The sequence below is a fragment of the Barbatula barbatula genome, assembly GCF_947034865.1.
Source record: "Barbatula barbatula genome assembly, chromosome: 21".
In the NCBI taxonomy this organism is placed as follows: domain Eukaryota; kingdom Metazoa; phylum Chordata; class Actinopteri; order Cypriniformes; family Nemacheilidae; genus Barbatula; species Barbatula barbatula.
Genome location: NC_136784.1, coordinates 19,233,913 through 19,259,277, shown reverse-complemented (window position 1 = coordinate 19,259,277; position 25,365 = coordinate 19,233,913). Strand labels below are relative to the sequence as shown.

At 39.7% G+C, this 25,365-nt stretch overlaps 1 protein-coding gene across 1 annotated transcript in view; it reads left to right on the top strand.

Annotated features, from left to right (window-relative positions):
- Window positions 1–25,365, top strand: part of ldlrad4a (low density lipoprotein receptor class A domain containing 4a) — a 71,730-nt gene that overhangs the window by 26,731 nt on the left and 19,634 nt on the right. The window contains exons 2-3 of the mRNA XM_079484982.1: window positions 1,778–2,220; window positions 13,998–14,135. Coding sequence (XP_079341108.1) covers window positions 2,181–2,220; window positions 13,998–14,135 — 178 coding nt within the window. The 5' untranslated portion in view covers window positions 1,778–2,180. The remainder of the gene's footprint in view (window positions 1–1,777; window positions 2,221–13,997; window positions 14,136–25,365) is intronic.

Genomic DNA, 25,365 nt, shown 5'->3' with positions numbered 1-25,365 from the left:
TACAACACACCTGGGCCTTCTAAAGAGTATCATCTGGATAGTGTCAGAAGTTTGGGAAGTTTTAGAAAGTACCAGTGATGCTCGGAGCACTGAAATGATGCAGATTAGACCTTCGCATTATTCAACATCCGCTGCAGTTGTTGCATTGTGGCCCTATCTTCCATTTTCAGTTGGTCGCAGTGAGCTGCGGCATGCTGGCCGATCTCCAAAGAGAGATATTCAGCTCATAGACTGCTGACACAAGGAGGAACTGTCTTCAGAACGGAGGAGAGGAGCGAGGGAGCGTCTCGGCTGTTTGTGTTCTGCCTGATATCAGTCAAACAATGAACAAACTGTTTCCTAGGGACAAAAAGAAAACTTGATTCGTACTCCTTCCTCTCACGTCTTTATCTCGCTAAATCAATTCAGCTTTTGTTCAGATTGGATGTGGCCCTTCACTTTAAACATCCTTGTCTGTGACGACCTGCAGAGTAACAACAGAAATCGGTGGGTTGTTTGAATGAAAAGTCTCTTAAGTCTTTTTGCTCTGTATTGTATAACGGCATTGGTTAAAGGGATAGATCCCCAAGAATGAATGGCTATTCTTGGATCATTTACTAATTTTCATGTTATTGCAAGCCTTTATTTTTTCTTCTTCTGTGGAACACAAAAGAAGATATTTTGAGATGTGTCCGTGATTTTGTGGCCATACAATGAGGGCCGATGTTGTTGGGGCACCAACCAACAAATTTCTATTCCTTTAAGGGGTTTTAATATCAACTGGACACCAAACAACAAATTAGAGTCACAAATCAGGATACACCATGACGCATTGATTCATGGGATCTGAAAAAAGGAATGTATTTAATGGAAACTTTTTTTTTAACAATAGTGAAATGAACTTTTGAATGAGAAAAATGTTGGGCGTGGCTTTAATCTATCTCTGCGATTTGATGTCTAAAACAGCTGTTGCATTTTGAAATGGAACTCGCAGCAGACTGACAGTAGAAGGGGAGGAGTTAACGGATGCTCCACCCAGGCCGTCTAACATAAGATGGATAGTAATTACAGGACGGAAGTGACGTTAATGAGGACACACAATTTTTAATTGATACTATGTACAATATACACTGCAATATTCCGTGAAACAATTGGCATTGGAACTTTAAATCCAAATGATTTCTCAATCTGAAAAATGATGGGTTTTTAGTAATGTACTGTTTTTAGAGCTGACATTATATTTTTCTAATCAGAAACCACGTCACTTAAGCTACACATTTAACTAACCCCATCTGAAAATGAGATGAAAGTAAAACTAATTAAACAGCTGTTTGTTGGCCGTGGTTTTATTCTTCTGTCTTTCTATTCCGCGGTTCCTAATGGCCTGCGTCTCGTACGGTGCATTGATACATGAGGACATTTAAAAGCAACCGCTGTTTCCAGAGCTGCCGACATTCATCCTGATTATTTGCTTTGTCTTTATTCTACACACTAGTACTTTCTGCTAACAATGTTTCATTTGCCGTCTCTTGTTGAGAGGTCTTCTCCTCTGCCGGAAGTGTTTGAAGTGGAGCTGATTTTACTTTCAGAGGTGTTCACGCCACCCCCAGTTATATTTATCTTCAGACTTCAAAGAGCCACCCCGCTGTGTTTTTGCATCTGAGCAAATAAAGAAGGTTGTTTCTCCGGTGTACCCTTCCAAATGGCTCTCTTCCCAAATGAGCCAGCCATGGGGAACGGGGATCACTTGTTCAAATATAATCCTGTTAATCTGTTTCTCTTTTTCATTTCTCCACAGTTTTTCATGAGATGAACCTCTGGCCCCTCTGAGGAAGGATGGTACGCCCGGCACATTGGATAGGACGGTGCCCATGGGCAACTGTGTCACACGTAAAACAATCCTGAGCAGTAATAAGACAGTCATAGCACACTTCTCGTGTGAAAGTTTTCACTGTTGGCCATGGCTGCATTTCCATGGCTCGGAGGATAGGGTGCTTGTTTAGAGAGCACTTTTACCAGCGAGTCAGCTGGTCATTTTAGCAAAGTCCAGCACTTCCTTTGACCCGCGGAGGCTGAAAGAGAAGCATACGTCTCGAACCAGAAGATTCATAATGGAGGTGGCACAGGCACGCTGTCACAAAAGCTCCTCTTTCTGCAGGGCTGGTTAACACTGCAGTCAACAGCATTACTGCAAGGGCAGTATGCAGGCTGCTGACTACCCAGCCACAAATAATAACACAGGTAAGAATCACTTCTTATAGGCATAAATAAAGTCAATGTTTCAAAGGTTTTACACCTAGAGATGCACTTGGTGGACTTAGGAAAGGGGTTTATCTTCTACATACATTTTAGCTAGGTACCACCTGTTTTATCACACACTTTCAATAACAGAGTACATCAATCATTAGTGACAAATACTTCTGTGAAAAGGTTGTTAGCAGCATCAATTCACGTCAAAATGTAGAAGATTAAAGTCCATTTAAATTGAAACAGAATGACCTGTCTGCAATTTTCGCTTCAAGCTTTGTTTATTCACATTTCTCAATGAGTGTGTTTACATGCTCAAAATAATCTGATATCTATAACAATCACGTTTACATGCATATAAATAAACTGGCTACGCAGAAAAACGCTTTTAAATGGAAGTTTGAGACTTGCCAGGTATCGTGCGTGCAGTGATAGTCTGTCTAGTAGTTAAAATGCCGTGGAAAATCGGTCAAAAGCTGTATTTTTATATATCTTCTCATGTCAGCAGTATTTGCCTATGCACCAATAGCTTTTATGCATTATTTTACTGTTACTTCCATTTGAGACCTTTACTCTTGCGCTGTCAGACAAGCACACACAAACAAAACTGGGAGAAAACCGGTAAAGGCATTTACATGCATTGCGTATTGCTCTGCCGACCAGGTTTTCTCCCAAGAAAACCGTGACTAATGTCAATTTTCCTTCAAGAATTGTTTATAAAGTCAGCACACCAAATATAGAAAAATATAAAAAATGTATGAATTAAAAGACTTTCACATCAGCGTGTGATGTTTTGAGCGCTCGGCTCTACAGTTAATAATTTTTTATATTTACAGAGCATTGGTGTGCTGACTTTATATAAAATTCTTTATTTGTTTTTTGGTCGAGCACACACTTGAGGTTGATGTGTGTTCTTTTGTCTTCTTTTAGTTATTTTCCTTAAAGAACAATTCGAACGCTAAAAACAGATAAATAACTTTTTTAGCATTCAAATTTTTAGCGTTCGAATTGTTCTCTAACCCTGCCCTCCATACATGTGTAACGGGTGCAAGCTAGTGAAGAGCTGTGCAGCGTGTAAGCCTCACTCCCCGACCAACAGAGATGCTCTGGCGACAGACGCTAGAGTCTGCGGTCTTTAGGCTCCTCGTTAGAGCGCCCGTCTCCCATTCGGACCGACGTCGGTTCGAAGCCCGCGGAGAACGGGGCGAGTGGGACCGGCTACACATGCACACCATAAACTGTACTTTACCATTAGACTGACATCTTAAAGAGCTAATATTTAACATTGGCTCACAGGTTCCCCCATGCGGTTGATCAACGCGATTGTCTGTTATCAGTGTCGTAAATACTGTTTCTGTAAAAACTTCTCTACGGGTAGCGCAATACACATGAATTTGCTGACCAAGCAAAAACCAGGTTTTGTGTAATAGCATGGTAGCTTACCTAGCATGGTAACTTCAGAAACTGATATACTCGACTGAACTGCTCAACAATATATGCATATATGTTATATATAACAAATATGTGGATTACGTGCATGAACAAAGTAATCTGCAACTTTTGACCATAAAACATTTATTGTGGTTTGGAAGTCACCGTTTAGCATTTCACACATTCATGACGAGGCACGACATGCTAGCTATCGAAACCAGCAACATTACCTTATCTTTCAGCTACCTTATGGTTATAAATTGTGAGCCAGTAGTGCACCAATGAACAACCTGAACACGGCCTAGTAACAAATAACCTCAAAATTACAGGACAGTAAGAAAACATGTATACATAGGATTTTTAAATCAAGTAGCAGGACTGCTAGGTTTCCATCCGTTTTGCACCTGTTTCCTCTTTTAGCTCGCACCAACGAGTGTAAGCCGATCACGCTGTCTTTCTTTTGCAGACATATTTCTGGTTTCTTTGCTGTCTCTGCCTTGGCATTGGTTTTAGGACTTGCATATTAGATTGTTTCATCTTATAGTTAGCTGTTGGCTAACTTCACTCAGGCTGTGAGTAAAATATGTGACTTATGCCGTAAAGCAGATCACAGGGTTGGGTGGGCTGGGTGTACCTACCCGAACACCAAAGTTACAGAATGCGGTTGTAGCTGCTAGGAGGCTGCTCAGGTAGGAGTGGCAATATAATTTGTCCGGTTAAGAGTTGCTCTACCGCTGAAATTATTTTGGAGACATTATTTTAAGGTCGTAAAACTACATAGTGTTGCTTTAAGCTCATATTACAAATGACAGTTGTCTGAAATTGTCTTCTTGCCAAGGGAAGGAAGAGAGCCAGGACCACCGCCCCTGCAGATGTCAGTAAAAAGTTGTATAAGCTAATAAATACGAACAAAAAAGACTCTGATTACCTGCATCATTAGAGGTTACATGATGTTGTTTAGTCCCTATCGTGTTATCATGGGCTAATGTTTCACCTCATATAAAAAAAATCACTGTCTTGTGCCTTTGTGTGAGGCCAGCCAAATGCTGACTCTGAAAATCCTCCGGTATCCAGTTTTTTTAATATCAGATGTGGAATTTGAACTTGGAGAGGAATTTGGACCCATACATCCAAAAATTCCTGAGAGACCTGAGGTAGAGGATATTGTTTTAACAACTGGAAGGCCCCCAAGCCGAGCTGGGGTCACAATGTTCAGCTTTTTTATTCATCGTTTAGAGAAATGAAAAACCAGAACATTCTGTTCAAAAGCATGTGACAGGCCATCCAGCTGAGGGGAAAGAGCGCTGGCCCGCGATCCCAAGCAACCTGTCAATCGCAGAAAAATCACAACTGAATGAAGTGCCCAAACCCAGATAATGGTTACAAAAGCTACAAACTTAAACGAATGGTTCACCCGAATTACTGCCATGTTTACAGATCCTCATATCGTTCTCAAGCAATACGACTCTTTTATGAGGTGCACAAAAGCAGTAGTTGAGCAGCTTCTCCTTCATACAGTGAAAGTGGACGGGGACTGAGGCTGCACCATTAAAATCATTGGGATCTGGACGTCATGGAATGGCTTTCTGAGAGGACTGACATGTATTCATTTCGTTGCTGTCCCTGTTGAAAAAAACAGCATATGCTGGTATACAGTGAGGGAAATAATTATTTGATCCCCTGCTGATTTTGTAAGTTTGCCTGCTTCCAAAGAAATGAAGGGTCTATTATTTTTATGGTAGGTTTATTTTAACTGCTAGAAACCGAATATCAAGCAAAAATTCTGGGAAAAAATGTATATAAAGGTTTTAAATTGATTTGAATTTAAGTCGGTGAAATCAGTATTTGAAACCCCCTACCAACCAGCAAGAATCCTGGCTGCACAGATTGGTTATGTGCCTATATGGACAACAGATTAGTCATGTCACTTTAAGAAAGTTCACTTTAACAGAATCTGTATCTTCTTTTTCAACCTCCCCACCACCATGACAAAGACCCAAAACATATTGCAAAGACAACCAAAGAGTGGCTAAAGGAGAAGCACATTTAATGTCCGAGCCAGTCTCTAGACCCTCGTCCAATAGAAAATCTGTGAATGAGGCTAAAACTCCAATTTGCTGAGCGACAGCCAAGAAACCTTTAAGATTGGACTCAAATGTGCAAACCTGGTGACCAACTATCAGAAATGTCTGACCTCTGTGACTTATTTCACTGACTGAAATGCAAATCATTTTATAACATTTATATATCAGTTTTCCCCTGATATTTTTTATTCTGTCTCTATCAATTAAAATAAACCTACAATAAGAATTATAGAGCCTTAATTGTTTTGTACGCAGGCAAACTTACAAAATCAGCAGCGGATAAAATAATTATTTACCTCACTGTAGGTTTTGAAGCATGTTAGCTGGTTTGTGCTGGTTTAAACTGGTCATGTGCTGGTTTAAAATGGTCCTAATCCAGCTCAGGACCAGCAAACTAGCTACCATGCTTTAAAACCTATAACAAATCATTGTCAGTCAGGCTTTATGTTGAATATAATATTCCTTTCGTAATGCTATTTTATTGGAAAGCATTCGAATTTTGCGGTGACATTTCCCAGTTATGACTCGATTTTACCATTAGAGAATATGTAAATTCTTCAAAAAATCTCATTGCACTTAACACTAGTTAATTATTTTCCGAGATGATAAATTGTATTATTCGCTATTTAACAAAACACATGCTCGAACATGCAAAAAATGTCTGTGCAAGTTATTTTTAGGTTCTTTCCAGAACGTTGCGGGATGGTGTTCTAAAAATGTTATTTTCTGGTTCCAAAAAATAACCACCAGGGAAGTTATTTTCTAGTCAGTAAATAAGTACTTAGACAGCTGTTATAAATAGGCATGTAAAGATCTTGTCATTTTATAGCTCTAATGAAGCCTCATGCATTGTCAAGTCAGCCCACTCTTTATTTAATATCAATTTATGTTAATTTGATCTTAATTAAAGAAATGTGTCTGCCACAGAGTTTTGTGTAGATATGAATTAATTTGCTCATGGTTTTGCTTAGCAACAGAGACCAAAGCTAGTCGATTTTGAAGCTTGTGCTGTCTCACTCTCTCGCTCACACACACACACACACACACAGCCTATCTTCTTCATGGAGTCAGAATCGTGTTGGTGTTTCATGGCAGAGGCGTTTTGAGTGTGGACGGCTTCCAAATTGATTCCCGTCATTTTGAGAGCCCACGGAACACAGGTTTGCGTAGGGAGGTTGGCAAAGGTCGGGGGAGTTTACCGTGGGCTAAATGACGGGGAATACGACGCTGCTAAACAAGCGGGCCGGGGAGAGAAAAACGACAGATCCTCACAAGGTTAAACTGTGGTTGGCCGTGCTCGTTTTTAGGTTTGAACTGAGGCGGCGGTTCCTACCTAACACGTGCACTTGAAAGATAATGTTTCAGAGGCTCGACGAAATTAGCTTAATAGTTTCCAAAGGTTAGAGCAAGGGATCTTTTTTTCACAGTTTTAAAAAAAGCGGATCACACCGGCTATATCTAGAATGACGTCTAGCCCTCGTCTGGTTTACATTTTACACAGAAATGTTAATAAAGCGAGAACATATTGCGACGGCTGCACCGTCTCGCACCTCTTAACTGGGTTTTGCTATGCACACACGCTTAATTATCCGAGCTCATCCGGCGGAGGTCACTCTCTTCTTACCAACACGAACACACCGCTCCCCCTCGACGTGCTGGGGAATTTGGCGCAGAACATTTTCGCAGGCTTTCTCGCTCTAATTTTCTCTTCTTAATAAAGGAGCCAAGACCTGGAGGCGGCGACAGACAGAGACTGAAGGGGAAAGACGGGGAGGGGAGTGTTGAAAGTGACAAAAAGCTATAGCGTGATGTGTGGGAGACGAGGTCCAAATACGATTAAAGGTATTGAGAACAAAACTCATTTCGTAGCTTCAGAGGACATATCCACCGGAGGAGCGACAACAGATCTCAGTGCATCTGAAACTAGATGGTAAAGTTACAATACAACAAACGAAACGTGTCCTATTGTGCTTTTTGGCCTTATTTGGGTCATTTTTATGTGATACAAACAGGATATTTTTTCCGTACGTTTTCCGTGTTTTTATCAACATCGCAGCATCGGCTTAACCGGTGATGTGAGTTTCTGGGACTGATAATAGAAAACATAGGTCTAGTATAAAATATTTTCTTGATAAATAACGTCAAGTCGCGCCCCACATTTCCAATTGTGGATGATTTGTAATCATTTGTAATTTTTACCTTATTGGCATTTTCACATTAATTATCAAAACTTTGTAACATTACCACAGAAAAAAAGAGTCGGAACCACACGATGGTGAATAAATAGTGATTTTTGTCTTAATTTTTTTGTTATCCCTTTCACGATGAATTTAGGAAAAAAAATCACAATCACAAGAAACATAAGTCTGAAGAGCTGACACACTTGGCTTAATCTTGTTGTTGACTCTAAGTCCCAGGTGTGGAGTAAATTTAGACACTGAGGTTTCTCTCAAACCCATCCGTGTCCCTCGGCCCGGCCAGCCGATCACAGATGGCCTTGTCTGCTAAAAGGGAACTGATAGCAGGTGACATCAACAGCCGGGCCGGGGAAGAGCACGCAGGGTGGTTTAAGGTCTTATCAGGTCCGGATGAGTCATGAGAATGGCAGGCGAGACTCAACTCACCACACAGGAGAGAGTGCCGGTTTACTGCAGTGTATTATAACGGCTGCATCATCACCATTACGGTTACTCATATCTGAGCAGTGTTTGAATGGTGTCAAAGCTCTTCGGGGGTCCCTCTTACCAGCCCTAAAAAAGTTTAATGCAATAAATGTCTTAAAAATGTTGATAATCCATTACAAGATATACGTCAAAACAAATGAATAATAAAAAATATGCAATTCCTTGGAGCAGGAGCGGACGTCATCATCATCATCATCTTCTTCCGCTTATCCCACCCGGGTCAAAGTCAATAGTGCCTGTCTGTACCGAACTGTCAATAACCTGCCACTCACAGTTGTAAACGTGATTAACCATGATTAATGTTGCTCGTGTATATGAAAAATCTGTATGAACAAATGCAGAATACAAAAACTATATAATTCCTTCGAGTGAAAGCAGAAGAGTAGCCTACTCTTTAAAAGCGAGAGCTCATGTTTGCGAGGGAGCGCTAAATGTTTTGTGGGAATGCGAAAAAAGTTTCTGGCTGAGCAGAAAATATTCCCTATGGAGCAATGTAAAAACTGCAATTTTACAGAATTTTTTTATTTATTTATATACTGTAAAAAAACCTGTAAATTATTATTATTTAATGGTACTTTGCTGGTGTATTACAGTTTTTTACTGTATATTTATACAGTGAATGCAAACGTTTCTCAGTCAGGAGTCAAAAACGTTAGTAAAAATGTCAGAATTTTATAAAAATGAATTTGATGTTTTTAGTAGTCTTGTTTTATTGTAAAAACAGGGAACTCCTCAAAGTTCATTATTTTAAAGCTTATGGACGGTCCCATCATGCTTTTAGGACAGGGGTATTCAATTGAAGTTCCAAGAGGTCTTTATATTTTCTTCCAACAAGAGGTCCGGACAATATGTTTCTAGAAAATAAAAAAGGTTTGGAGCAGAAAGGGTCCAAATGATGCTCGTTTGGCGCTATAAAGATATTAGAGGATATAGCGGCAAAAGCAAGCGCGTGTGATGCGATTCTCTCTTGTGTAGATGCGTGGCTCAATTTAAACAACCAAAATAGTCAAATATTTGAAATGGTTTATTAGGCTATGTTTAGTGTTCCGGAACGAAGCATAAGTCCGGACCTAGCCCGCGGCCAGCCAATTGAGGATTACTGTTATAGGAGGTCTGGGACCACCCATTGATTTCTGGCCTGTTAACAGAGATGAATGACACATCAAATTGTGTCATTAAAAAGTGATCGGATTGACTAGATTATATTTAGCACCACAAATCCCAGACTTGCGTTGAGGGATATTTGGCTACTAGTGACTTGAAGTGGGCACTGGTCTGGTGACCACACGACCTGTTCTTCCCGAAATCAAAATGCCTTTATTGTTGACTTATATGTATTTAACTTCATCATGCATGGCACAGACCAAACTGAGTATGACATCAAAGTACTGGGAGGAAAATGTTTGAAGTATACTTAGCAACAGTGAATAATGCTGATACACCCTCTTGTTCCCACTGATCTGCATTCTTAGAATACGTCCATTTCTTATAGCTATGCACATTCAATATAACTGTTGTATATGCTACTATATTGTATTTTTACTGCACTATTTTTTACTGTTGTAAATTGTAGTAGATACGGTAGTGTTTTTGAACCTTACTGTAGTAAATATCAAAGTATACTACATTGTTTATGACAGTTTATTAATTAGCTAGATTTACCACTACAGAATACTATAGGAACTATAATACTACAGTTTTCTACAGTTTACCATATGTTTATACAGCTTTTAACACCATATTTATGGGTGCGGTGGTTTGGGGGGCCAGTGTGTAGCCCGATCTGTGACTGGAGTCATGAAGTCTGCTCACCATCTCAGCTTATTCTGGCTACGAACTGCTTATTGACAAAGAAATAAGACTGGCTGATACGCGAATCAAACAAGCAAATCCGGTGACTTAAAGTATTGTTTACATGCTCTCATAATATCAACACAACTTTGTTCTCTAGTGCATTGATTAAAGCTTGAGATTTCACAGTGAACAGACTTGACGCAAAAAACATATATACCAACACTAATACTCATTGTGTTATTTTATGGAATAGAAGTTACATTTTCTAAAAACATAAAGTTGAAGAGGAATGGTAAGCGATGGAGAGAGGACAGGGTGCAGGGTTTTTCCTGGCTCAAAATGAGACCGAGGTGGTGCCATCCTGATCTTGTACATTTATGCGCATGTGTAGGCCTGCCGTCCCTTTAAGTGGATTAACCAAAGACTTTACAAACAACATGTAATTTTTATAATTGTAATGTAGAACTTTTATATCAAACACAAAATGTATCCAACCACTGAACAAACAAACACACCTCAAACTTCTCTCCCCATTGCAAAAGTATGCCAATCTTGTCGCAGTTCAGTCAATCTTGATAATTGGGTCTTCCTATGCTGATTCCTTTAAGTCATAGGGAAGACGTAAGGATCACCATTGTATTCTCCTCAGCCATTTTGCTGCGTGTTTGACCACTCAAGGGAACGTGTCCTGGAGCTTAAGGGGGGGACGTCAATGCATACCCTCTATTGCTCGATAAAAGGAGTAGGACTTATAAGAAACTTTCCGAAACAAGTTGGAGTGCTGGGGAAGTGTATCAAGCACAGAAATACTACGTCATACATCCAACTCGTTTCTTAACAAGTTGACCATGTTAAGCATGAGAAGCCGTGCTGGCAGTGAACAGTGTAAAGAAGTCAGAATGCATGACATAGCATGTTACCCGATCTTTAAGGTTGCTCGATATCATCATCACCACCACCACCAAGCCTCCGACTACTCTTTAAAAATGTATAAAAAACTGTGTTCCCTGGAAAGTAATTACACCGTGAATGAATACACATCTACTTTTTTAAGATATTTGTGCCCATGTTGCATTATTTGTGAGCTTTATATGCACGATGACGTCTAACGTCCCCGCCGAAGGTAGTAGTCACTTCTAGCAACTGCTGTTTATAAGACACAATAAGGCTTTAAGAAATCACAAGCGGGTTATAATTGGTGTGCTTTATGTCATTAGAATTTGGGCCGATTTACCAAAGACCCATTCAAAAAACCCATAGACTTTGAAGCGATTGAACAGAAAGTTTCTAAAATGCTAACTCGCTTCCGGGTTTTGCATACAAAAGTAGGTCTTCTCTGAGCCTCCCGTTGACATAACATATAACTAGACCGCTTGTTGGCTGCTGGATCGTACACAATATAAGGGGTGGCAACCTTCAACTACAAGTGAATGGCGGAGCGACGGGGTTTCTGGATAAAACGCAATTTCTCGACCGATTTCAATACTTTACAACTTACGTGGAGTACAGGTATATTTCGGATCCAGTTATCGACGGTTAATTTTTCTAAATAGTCAAAATGTTGAGATTCTAAGTATCTAGATACACAATGTATTTGTGCTGCATGTATATCCTAGACCATTACATGTGTTAAGACATGTGAACTTTATTGTGCTTTTAATGCCGAAAAAGCGCAACTCCCCATTTGTTTACATGCCAATATGGCAGCGCCATTGACGTATCGCGGCAGCTGACCGAAACAGCCAATGCACGGTCTAGTATTTCTTATGTCTTTGTGAGCCTCCCTATAGCTCGTCAGTGCCTCACTAGTGCTGCTGAAAATGAAGTAGCGCCTTTATTTTGGCGTAATGCAGCAATTGCAGTAAAATTCACAATCTGTTGAATGCTCGCCGACATAATTTTGGCCAGAGACTGAGGCGGGATGAAATTTGACTGAGGTGGCCGCCTCCAATTTTTCTATGCAGGAAAAACCTCGGGGTGGAATTGGGAAATGACTTTAGACAGACACTGATTCAGGCTGCCTGCACACAAGCGCCACCTCAAAATATGCCTCACTCACTCAAAACACCCTAGCATTTGCATGGAAGGGACAACTCAACATTTTATTCAGGAAATGTAAAAATGGCGTTTTTCTATTACAAAGCCAGCAGTGTGTGAGGCATTCTGTCTGCGTATGGTGTCCTACATTTCCAGATCATTCTGAAATTGAATGACACGCCTGGCCGTCTTCTGGGGACAGACAGATAGTTGTCTGTACCCAACTTGACATTGGAGTGCGTTTGAGTTTGTTTGGGCGTTGTATAGAGAGTAGAGAGCGGTGTCTCATTTCCCCTGCTTGTGATCAAGTCTGCGATTAAGACCACAGACCAGACAGCGGCCGGCCAACAGCCTGATACAAGCTCACAGAGATCCTGCCTCTGTGGTGGTGAAGTCAATATTTTATAGTGGAGTGTTATGTCATTAGGTGTGGCATCAGGTCTCAGATTAGAGCTTCAGTCAAAACATTCTGACCTCTTTTTTTTCAGACCAGCTGTTGTGATCCTTAATATTGTGCTTTTGTCTTATTTTAGGAGATAGACTGTATGATGAATGTAAGAACATGCTGAATTGCTTGCAGTGTTAATCTAGCTTTTAAAGAAATGAAAATTTGAGTTCACACAAAGATGAAAACTATAAAGATAACTTTCATAAGGGAATGGACAATAATGTTATGTTTATTCTAAGCTTGCACTCTGCAGTTTCACATTTTAAATGTGTGAGCCCATTTAATCTGAAGACTTTGTGATGCAAATTCCATTTTATCCGAGAGAAAATGCATGTTCACACCGGGACGATAATCGCTCACGTTTTTTAGTTTGCCTCGCAAAAAACGACCAATGAGATTGGCGCATTTGTTCATGTGCCTGGGCTGCTAAAGTTACAGTAAAACACAACTTGGTGCCGCTTAAGCACAAAACAAATTTTGAATTTTGACCGTTGCTCAACTACCGTGGCATCATGGGAAAGATAAATGTCCATCCGATGCCCACTCACAAACCACGACGGAAGTAGTAGACCATCCAGGTAACTCTGGCCTACTGTTTTTTGTATACTGATGTATTCAGACATACTATTCCTGCCTCATTCTACTATACAGTATGGAGTAGGCGATTTCGGAGGCAGCCGTTGACGAAGAGGAAGTAAGATGTATTCTTCTTCTGTGTGAAAAAGCGAGTGTCAGAAGCATAATGTTGCACAGCGCCACCTTATGAACCCTGGGTATTTCTGTTTTTCATTAAGGGCCATCTATGTCAGGGAGTGAATTTGCACGTTCACTCGGCTCATCGGCAATGAAAATTGTTTGGGTATGAACGCCGAAAAACGCTGGCGAAAAGAGGGTGCGATTTTTGTCCCAGTATGTGCAAGTTACCTTAATATTACCAAAGATGTAATGTAGAAAATAAAGCTGATGAAATGGAGGTCAGCCTGTTAGATTTTTGCACCGTCTGCAATATTCATCCGTCTACAATCTTGTCCTTGTCGTCTGAGTCTCAGCCTAGTAGAAGAATAGCTCGATATAAATATTTCACATGCTTTCTCAGGTTTGAAATGTCGTTTATCCCAACACTCCACCCAAAATCCTTTTGTTGTCTTTCCTGCCCATGGTGCATTGCGAGGATCTGCTTGATTGTTCGATCTGTCGGGTATGCCCTCAGTTGAATGGCAGTGATATGTTTGCTATAACTGTCCCCGTCTTATCTGCCCTCGAAGAATAATTTCACTCCCTATCTGCCCACAGAGTGCAAGTTCCGCTGCACCAACGGCAGATGTCTGAAACTTCTCTCGCTGATCTGTAATCATCTGAATGAATGTGGAGACAACAGCGATGAGGAAAACTGTTCCGCTGCTGTACCTCCACCTCCAGACACCATCCAGTGTAAGTGCACCCGTCCCACACGTGCATCTGTGTAAAGGAAGCTATGCTGAATGTGTTGTGAAGTCACTGGAATTTCAAACTTCGATACCTGAAAAAATATCGATTTTAGGTTATAGAACAGGGATAAAAATGCCATAACAACAAGGCGAAGATTTTAGTTTTGTTTTATTAAAAGTTAAATTGAACAAGACAATAAGGTATATTTTTAAATTCTTTTAAATTGTAAATCTAATGTTAATTTTACATGTTAATGTTATATTTGTCAGTATTAATGGTGCAGAGCTTACATAAATAGTTGTATTTTTAACTTGCATTTAAAAGAGATGAATAAATACTTGAATGAGCCATACATTTGTTCAAGTAATACATTTATATGTTTAACACATTTTTATTCACATATAATCATTGATCAGCTTACATAGAGACAGAAACGCAAACGGTCAACGCAGGAACTGTTGCGGAGACTCCGCACTGGCCATCTTTCTTACATTAACAACATGTAACCGGAGTGAAGGAGACGAGTGGATGAAATCTTTGATGAGCGCACATACATAGATCGCTATGGTAAACACGGGATGCCTAAGCGAGCGTGCACAAAGCGCCAGATGTGTTACTGAGACTCTGCACTGGCCATCTTTTCTAACATTAACACTGGCTGTGTCTCGTTTCGGAAGGCTGCGTACTCCGGAGGTCTCATTTGAAGCCTCCTACGTTATCGAGGCCGTCTCGGTTCATAAAAGCAGGTAGGAAACTCCGTAGGCACGCTTCTAATGCGACCTGCTTTCACGAGAATTCGGACAGATTCACAGATTCTTCGTTGCTGAAATATCCCACAATTCTTTGCGTCGGCCAACGTCTGTAATTTCAATCAAATATGTGGCGTTTAATTGTTAACAGTTTACAAATGTGTGTCATGTTTTTTTCTATCTTAGCAGGCATATGTAGTAAATAGGTTCACAGGTGTTTAGTGATTTATTTTTAAACGTTTTGAAACATTAAGGCAAAAAATAGTGCATCTGTTTAACTCTTTTGGCATTGTTTAGGGTAGAAGTAACCGACTTTTAACCTCTTATAATCGTGTAGAAATCATTTTGATTCATTTGACAGGTGTGCGAGTGCAACACGTTGTCATAGCGACGCGGTACTTCCTGTTCCTTTTCTGACAGTATGTCATACGAATTACGTCTCGATTCATTCTAAGTTGAGAATCCTCCGTATACCGCATCCTAGAGGATGAGACCTCCGGAGGACAAAAGGACGCAGCCTTACGAAACGAGACACAGCCACTGTAGGAGAAAAGAGAGTGCGGGAAAGCGCAGCCCGATCGATACATGGGACATACATTCGTATTGGAACCGTTTCAGATTTTTCAATGTCGATATTTTTGACAACAGTATTGTGAAGGGAGTTCCAGGAACAAAACTTCAGTGTTGGAAATGAATCAGTGAGTCATGTTTGAATCACTTTATCCGAACATACCCACTCGCTAAAATGCTATTCAGTGCTATTCGAGTGTGAAAATTGATGTTTAGTAAAGCAGTTAGCTGACAGTTTGTTAGGGTAAATTTGACCAAATTTACAGTACTTTATTTAATGTGAGTACTTAATTGGTAAGCAGGTGGCTCTGTTTTCATATACAATTTATTTTACAATGGCTTTGTCTGTGTTTGGCAGACTCTTTTTTTTTTTACCACCAAGAAAATGTTTTTTACAGCTCCGCTATTATTGCTTGTGCCTGTTTCCTTTCTGCCTCTCTCTCTCTCTCTCTCTCTCTAGATCCCGTTAGGTTCTGTGTACTTTATTTAACATGCCATTTTTCCCATTTTTTCCCCCTGCTGCCTGGTGAACAAGGGCCACTCTTTACTGATGGAACACGTCCAAGCGCTGCACTTAAAATATTTAGCAGTCTGGGCCGCATGTTAATGAAAGTGTCTGCGGCTGGCTGCTATTTAAGAGACACCTGTGTGAGCCGTGATTGAATTTTTAGAGGCTGAGGAGTGCTGATTTTGCGTGGAGGAGAGGGAGCGAGCGAGGGAGACGCAGAGGTGTTAGGAGCAGAGATGTACGGAGGGGGTGGGGGGGGGTGTTGAGGCAAACATTTTTCAATTGTGATGGTCGCAGCCATATCATATAGTGTTGTCTCAGACAGATGGATCATGAATACGGTCTAGACGTGGGTGAGTCAGGGGGCCGTGAACCAGAGAGGGGCCTTCACACTACCCAACCCCCACACACTGTGAGTGGAGCGTAGTTATTTCTAGTTTCATTATTATTTTAAATGAGCTTTTAGGCCCATATTTTGTTTGTTAGTTTTAGCAATTTTTGTTCATTTTATAATTCATTGGGTTTATTTTTGATGTGGCTGTATAAGATTAATACTTATTTTATTTTCGTTTTTGTTTCTTTTTATAATCTTTGTGCTTTCAACTTATTTTTGAAGCAACATTTTTTTTTTTCATTTAGAAAGTTTTTGCAGTCATGTTTTATCCCCTTAAGGTTTGAGATGCAGACAGTGTCTTGAGGCTTGTCTTGGTTGCAGCACGTTATGTCAATTCACATTAATATAGAAGAAACTTTATTGCTTACCACTTTGAATTTATTACCACATAAATGCAAAACTTCAGTTAGACCCGCAACCAAGAGAACGTGCTGTTTAACTTTAAGCCCTTCCGAGAAATGTCGTCTTGAAGACAACTGTTGCCCATCTTCATTTATAAATAAAACATTTTATTTCCTGTAGCTCAGTGAGAGCATTGCGTTAACAACGCAAGGTTGTATGTATAAATGTATAGGGTAATGCAATTTAAGTCGCTTTGGATAAAAGCATCTGCAAAATGCCTAAATGTAATTGTAAATACAATGGTCCCTAATAAACTAAACTTAAGTATACTGTACATGTTTGAGGAGTTGAAACTTAAATGATCTGACTGTGTTATCCCTGTGTAGCTTTAGGGGGAAATGTAAAAATCATAAGATCATGATAAGAGACATTTAGATTTTAACATGAAATAGTAAAACTAACTGATAGTAAGTTCAAACTGTGCACACTCGCAGATCTTCCACATGCTTGGCTTTATCTGGCCTGAATAAACACCAGCGGTTGGCCTCATTACACCGGAGCTCTCAGCGTCTAGACGTTCAGAGTGAGACACGCTCGCATGTTTATGGCAGTCAGACAGGAAGCACTTCGTATTACGGTTACATCATGAAGGTTTAGTTCAAACCAGAGTTAACTAAACCCTGCAGTCAAGCCAACGTTGAATCAATATCAAAATCTCATAAGAACTGTCAAGAAATGTCTGGGTCACAAGCCCAAAAAGAGTGTTTTGTGTATATTTTTTTACGACAGAATAGAATGCTGTCTATGAAATAAACCAAACCCACATATGTAATAACAGCACATTTCGTTGCATGTTTTGAACATGACGTGTTTATTTTCATGTCATTTACGTCTGGAAATAAATGAGACACTGAGGAGATCTCATTTGTGATTTTTCTTTCTTTTATATGGATTCGTAGGATCAGTCTATTTTAACAGTACTTGGCGTAGTGCAAAGTCGTCTATCTGATGAATGTGTACAGCATAGACAAGCATTGAAAAGCACGCTGAATCCATTTGGAAGAGCACTTTAGGATGGAAGTATTAAAGAAAGCATCGATGGCCAATTGTTTCCAAATTTGTAGATGAATGATCTGGCAGTCTTTACTACTAGGAGGTTTAAACAGCCTCACGTCGAGCAGTCAAATGCAAAAGCTATCGAGTCGTAACTGGAGTGTATTTAAAAGCTTTGCGTTCAGCCTGTTCTGTCTGTCTGGCATGCACAAACAAACACGCACATCCTGACCCTGCGGAGAGGAAGAGGATTTTCAGTTCTGGAAAGAATCGCTCAAAAAAAGAACAGACGCAGATGGATTCGAGACAAACGCATCACCTTATTAAAGCTAAATCAGCCTTTAAAGTAGATGTGTCCTTTCTTGAATGCAGGAACAGGTTGTGAAAATCTGGAAATGCTAACACATTGCAGTGTGCTTTCGTTACTGTCACGAGTCTTCAAGATGTCGGTCTGCTGTTTGTCAGTCCGGTGGAGTCGGCCCTTAAGTATTTTTGTGCTCCCTCCCTCTGGCAGTTGTGCGCAGTGTTCATGTCTCTCTCTCTCTCTCTCTCTCTCTCTGCAGCAAAGCCCAAAACAGACAGAGACTCTGCATCAGCAACAGGAGGGTTGGAGATTGCAGTTATCTGACTCTGCCCCAGAGACGCTGGTTTTACATTTAGCATATGATTTCACTGGAAATCTTGGCTTTTGTATCCGAGTATGTATCCTTCTTTTAGGCAATGAAGAAAAACAGAAATACTTCTCACATGAATGAAGGGAGAAGGCAGAGTATGTTGTTCTCAGATCGCTGGCTGTTGTCGCATCGAACATCTCTTTCTCTTCAAGCTTAATTCACAGCAGGCTTCACAAATTGTTGCATTTCCTTATTTAGCATTGTTGTGAATTCGTCGTTTGTATATTCTGAAGTGTCAGCAAGTTTCAACATGGGCTCATTCTCGACGCCATTCTAAAAAACGAACCCTGCAAAATGTGTGGAATATTGCAGATTCTGCAAACGATTAGTCGCGACTAATGAAAACTCACTGTACAGTTCACAATATCAAACCGTTTGCACTTGTTGTAACTTGAGTGCCTGTAAAATAATTGTCACGTTCTGTTAACACACAGCAAGGTGTTTGATCTGTAAATCGTCTGTTTCACCTATACATGATTCCAAGGGTCTGAAATGTGCAACATGGAGCCTGCAGCGTAGCGGGGGCAGACATGCAATCCTTTTTGGGCCAGCGAGTAAATGGCATATTTGTAAAGCACCTGTCTTTGTGTTAAATAAATCGAAACGTCTCCATAGACTCTAATAAAACACTACACTAAATAATTTCCTCCTAGAAGTTTAGAATAACATGCTATTGTTATATGCAACACAGTATTTGTTTCTTGTTCTTTATTTGGGAGGAAGCTGGCTGATGCTGTTTACATGCATTTTCACCTCATTTTGGTTCCTTGTTACACACCCGCGTTCGGTAGAAAATGTCTTATTTGTGAAATATTCCGAGCAGTAATAATATATCTTTACTAAAGCATGCTTCTTAGCAAATCCCCAGTAAAGTGGAAACAATAATGAGATATGATTTGATCAGATTGATCCTTTCTCTGTCGGAATCTTTTAACACAGTAAAGAAATGAGAGAGGAGATGTGTCCTGGTCTGAGGTCAGAATCCTACAGCAGACGCTCTAAAGGTTGCTAAAAGCCAGGCGAGACAGTCAGCAAGGACAAACCATGGTGTGTGTTTTGCCTCGGTGGATTGCGTTGCCTTTTTACGAATGGTTTTACTGACCGCAAGTGTCGTGTCGCGGAGGAAACTGCACAGACATAGGACTGAAAGTTCTTCTAAAAACTTGTCAGTGTGTGGTTTGTGTTCGCATGATGCTGATTTCTGCATTCTCATTTGCTGCAAGGGCTATTTATAATACACACATGCGTGCGTGCGTGTGTATGTAGTATAGATAGTATATAATAAAGTCATATATTTGTCCAGCAGTACACACAAAGACTTTCAGAGTTTCTCTAAAGTTTCTGAGTTCAAACCTGTGGTTTCCTCCGTCTGTAGGAAGTTGTCTCTCGTTCTCTGCCTGTTTGTTTTCTTTTTTTATTTGCATGGATCTCATGAGAAAAGAAGAAATGAAAATGAATGTGCACCACGTCAGGTTTATTTACCAGACGCACTACCAAGAGAGGTTACACTTTATGCTAATAAAGGTTATATTTAGTTTTCACGTTATTGAAAAATGGGTCCACATCGGGACCAGAATAGTATACTGACTCGGGGGTGGTCTCTTTTGGGTTTGTTGAATAAGCCACACCCCAGCAACCCCTCAGAAGGCCCTAGCAACTGCATAGTAACTAAGATTTGCATGAGGGTCTTTTTTATTAAAGACTACCCAGAGCTCTAGTTTGGGGCTTGTCTGAAATGTTCAAAAAAACAATTTATACAGTGTTAAATGCTTAAAAAGAAAATTTCGTCATCATTTACTCACCCTTATTGTTGCAATCTGTAAAAATGTCTTTATCCCTTTAAAAATTAAAAGCAGCTACTGTAAAGACAAGTTGAAGAAAGCGTGCTAAAGGTAAAAGTGTGTGCGTGCGTTAGAGGTTCAGTCTAGCGCGAGAAGTCAATAGTCTGAGTCTGTAAGTCTGGTTAATGAATACCGGCCCCTCAGGGCGATCCCTTCATGTAAACACTTCATCACAGCAGGAGTAAGAGTCTGCATAGCTCCCAGGGGTACGGCCATCCACCGCCCATGACTTAACAGCCTATCAATATCTCTCCATCCTCAGGTAAACACACACAAACCCAAGCAGAAGCTGAAGTTGGTCTGTCTTCCTCACTTCTCTCAAATCGCTCGTTTTGCAGTATTAGACTATTAGTTATAGTCTAGTTAGTGAGAGATTTTATGATTATATTCATTTACATGGGGTGACTGAACACACAGCCAGACGTTGGATTATTGACCGTGCCGCTCACTCTGCTCCAGAACTGCTCACTTTGATGGGGAAAAACCATTCAGAAACCATCCGACTTTGCACAGAATTTTGTACTTGTTAAAGGTCCAGTATGTCATTTTTGGATGATCTATTGATAGAAATGCAATCTAATATAGATAGCCATGTATTCAGAGGTGTATAAAGATCTTACACAATGAAGCGTTATGTTTTATTACCTTAGAATGAGCTATTTCTATCTACAGGCTCCTTGCATGTAATTTGTGTTTGGAAAGGGAGGGGTGGAGTGGAGTTAGCCGTTGGTTGCAATTCGCAACCTTACCGCTAGATTTCACTGACTGGACCTTTAATATTATTTTAAATGTAACATTTTACGTGAATAATTATTACCCCATATGGGAATTTATTGTCTGCATAATATATTACCTGTTTCTCTTTTATCATCTGTCTGTGTGTGTGTGTGTGTGTGTGTGTGTGTGTCCGTGTGCATGTGTGTTTTTGTGCGTTTAGTGTGTGTGTCAGTGGTTGAATGTTATGTTCGGTGTGTGTGGGCAAGCGTATGGTTTGTGTGTCTGTGCATGTGTGTGTGTTTCTGTGCGAGACTGTTTGTGTTCGCTGAGTGTGTGCATGTTTTTTTTGTATGTGCGCTGTGTGAGCGTGTGTGTGTGTGTGTGTCCTTCTGCCTCATGTGTGTTTGTGTGTATCTATTCACTTTTCTCTTACCTTTACCTATACCTTTTCTATTTTATACATTTAATGTATTGTTTATAGTTAACATGTTTTCATGTACAGCTGCTTTGTAACAATGAACATTTTTAAAAGTGCTATATAAATAAAAGTTGAGTTGAGTTTTAAATGGGTACCGTGTTGGGATGATGTTACCCACTCCAGGATATAGAGGAAATCCATGCATTTAGCTTAGAACTGCTCATTTCCAACCAGCTTTTGCTATTTTTTGGTGAAACGGACATCAGTGAATGGACTGTGGACAGTGTGTAGGTGGTGGTTTGGGGCTCTGAGACTATATTTCGCTATACTCGGGGGGCGATAGTAAAGCCTAAAATCAGCCTCTTTTTGCGGCAGTTACTCCCGCAGAATGTTTCCAGTAATTGCAGTTCAGACCTGCACAACATTCAGCGGAAATTTCTCTAGAAAAATGTTACACTTCAGCAATATTCAGTGTTTGCTGACTCTGAGACTGCCCTGTGATCCTGCTTCAATTAGTTTCATCTTTCTTATTCTTGTCTTTTTGTCCGAACAGAATATATCATTTGTAAGGAGATGTTCTTGTCTGGTGCTTTATATTCAGGGAACATTTCTTTATTTGAACGGACATCAGGAGTTGCGCAGTTGGTTTGTCTGCGTATCCGGAGTGATGTTGATATCTGCTGAAGTAAGTGATGGCTGACGGCAGTGTGATTTAGACGTGCACCTGAGCAATCACAGGTGGTGTAACAGAGCCAGACCGATGTAACTGTGTCTCAGCCGTAAGCAGTTTTGCCTCTGGGAACAGACGCTATGACTCATTCTTAAAACCACTGACGAACATTGAAAGGTGTTTGTGGCGTGAGAATATATTGTAAGAAGGATAAGTATTAGGACACTAACATCTGTAGTATTATCCAGATTTTCTTCTAGTTGTATTGTTTTGTGCATAATTATGAAACTAGTCTACGTTCAGATATTTTCTTGTAAATCTACGAATGCAACGATATTACATACGCGGTGATACAACAGCGTTTCATAAGATCTAAATTCAAAGATTATCATTAACTCCTCTTATCTGTCTGACCTTATCTTGACCGGCTTGTGCCGATTTCACGTCATGGTTGTGCCGTTAACTCGGTCTGGAACACTTCAAACTATCACACCATCAGTGAGAGGTCACAGGAGAAAGTAGAACACAAACACAGGTCACTCTGCCCGAATTCAGCGCAATGTAGCAGTGTCATGACACCAGACGCCACTGGAGGACGCTCATGAAAACAACTTGAGACATAACAAGGCCAATTCAACTTCTCATGTCTGACAAATCATTTTATTTTAATGAACATGACTAGAGCTGCAACTAACGATTATTTTAATAATCGATTAATCTGTCGATTATTTGTTCGATTAATCGATGAATCGGATACAAATTTTTAAAAGCATTCATTTTCAACCCTTTATTGAAAAATAGAACTGACATTGCAAAACATATTTCAAAAGCTTTATTATTACTTATTTTATTATTACAGCTTGCTGTGGTTTACATGATGCATTTCCCATCAAGAAGCCTCTCATGGTTTGCTGTTTTTTTCTGGAATTTTTTCGGGTCTCTCTGATGGGTCTTTCCTCTACCTCCGCTCTGCTTTTTTAATTTATTTTTTCTCCGCTATGCTGCGCGGCGCGATCAACTTTTTTTAGTCCTGTGACACACTAGATGCGTGGCGTGAGCGTCTCAGAAGCCTGGCGTGACCGTTTTTAAATCGGCTCCCATGTTAACAGGTTAGAGCTTGCACACTGCCTGCGTGAGACGAGCCGCACGGAAAACGCGTGCATGCTAGGAATTGAATCGACGCCTATTTTTCACGAGACACGCAAGCGTGTTGGAAGCGTTTCCAGGCAAAATAGAATAGGAAAAGATGTTTATATGTAATTTTGTACACGAATACATATTAATGAATGCCATTTTGATGTTTGAAAGCTAATCATCATTTATTTGAACGTATTTTCAAATTGAATTTCATTAAACCAACATCTACACGTTACGGGGTTTACATGTCCACTGTAGAAAACATCAGGACTTAAATCATGTTTATAATGCATTTTTGGAGAAACAACAAGTGAATATTGAAATAAATTATACATTAATATTCCTATTAAGTATGAGATATTATTACTAAAATGTTGCAAATGAATACTCCAATTAACTACTTTTTTCCATAAAATCTTCCTCCAAGAAAATGCTTAGGCTATATCCAATGAAAAGATACATTGCATTGAATGGGAATATTAATTTATGTCCATCTTAAACACATATTGCATAAAGTAAACTCGTGCATCAATTGATTACGTTACATCTTTAATAACATATCTGAGAATCATCTTAATACGAATTGTGGTTCGTATTAAACCCCAAAATGTATTGGTGACTGAATTATTTTTGTTTTTTATGCTCTTAACAATGTGATTAAAAATGGAAAAAAATATGACACACTACAATAACAACGTAGTCTAGTGTGTCATCTGAGTGACGGTCCAACATCAGGTAATAAAGCTACAAAACATTTGGAAATGTTATTTAAATAAACAGACAGCCTACTTACTCATTTTTCGGATTTTGGAAGGTGTAGGTTATGTGAAAAAAGTTTAAACTTGTCGTGAATACAAGACCCTTGTCTGTCGGCGGCCTCCCTCTATGTCACCTATAGCAGCAGCAGCGCGCCAGCGCCGCGTCAGGCACGGTGCTGGTGTGCAAAGATACAGAAAACACGACGCAGCCGCCACAGAGCTGACACGCAACAGAAACGCCACGCTCACGCCACTCAAACATGTGGCGCGCGTTATAGTCGCGCGATACAACGAATCGATAATGAAATTCGTTGCCAACATTTTTAATAATCGATTTTTATCGATTTTATCGATTCGTTGTTGCAGCCCTAAACATGACTGATTTGAGAAACAAGTTTTGCTGGTTTTAATACAAACATTTGTTTTGTTTTATTCTAGTGAGTACACAGAATGTTGCTTGACCTTTATTAAACTTTTGTTAGATTTGTAGTGTTAAATGGATGAGTCACCCCAAAATGTAAAGTCTATCATCATTTATTCACCACCCTAATGGCCTAATCGCATCTTTTCCGCCTGCATATTCATCATATTATTTTAAATCTTGACTCGCGACGCGTCAGCTCTGCAAAGAGATGAAAATAGTTAAACTTTCAGAATGTCGCACAGAATTTTCGTGCAGTTTTAGGCACGAAATGTGAATCGCTCCTTCTGTGATTCCAAATCTGTTTATGACAGATACAATGGGAAACAGTGTTCAAACTTCAAACTATCATATGTTTGTGTCCTGCAGAAGATAAAAAGTCATTTGGGGGTTTTTAAGTAAAAAATCACAAAAACCTGTCAAGGTTACATTATATAAAAAAATCCTATTTTGCAAAGAGAAAATAAATATACATATACTTCAATTTTTTATCCCTTAATAATATGGATTAGCAGGTTTACTACATTCTTATATAATTAATTATTTAAAATATTCTAAAACTCTTTAAGCAAAACATTATCTCTTAAAGTCCCCATGAGACAGAGGTTTTGATCGTTTTAACTTACGTATTTGTTGACACATTTCCGAGTGGAATGGAATTTCAAATGAGAAAAACAGTGGGCGCGGCTTTCATGTTTATCTGAGATTTGATTGGATGTATACATTTTGAATTTGTGCATTTTGAAATGGAACCGGCAGCTGACCAACCGTAAAAGGTCAACGGATGCTCCGCCCAAGCAGTCTAACATGGATAGTCATAACAGGAAGGAAGTGCATTTTTTTTAGATTTTAACTGAAGATTATGAGGTCACACGAATAAAAAAAAAGAGAATTACCCACATTGATAAACTATTTACAATAAACTGCAATATTTCATGAAAAAATTGGCATTGCCATTTTTTATTTCACTGGGACTTTAAA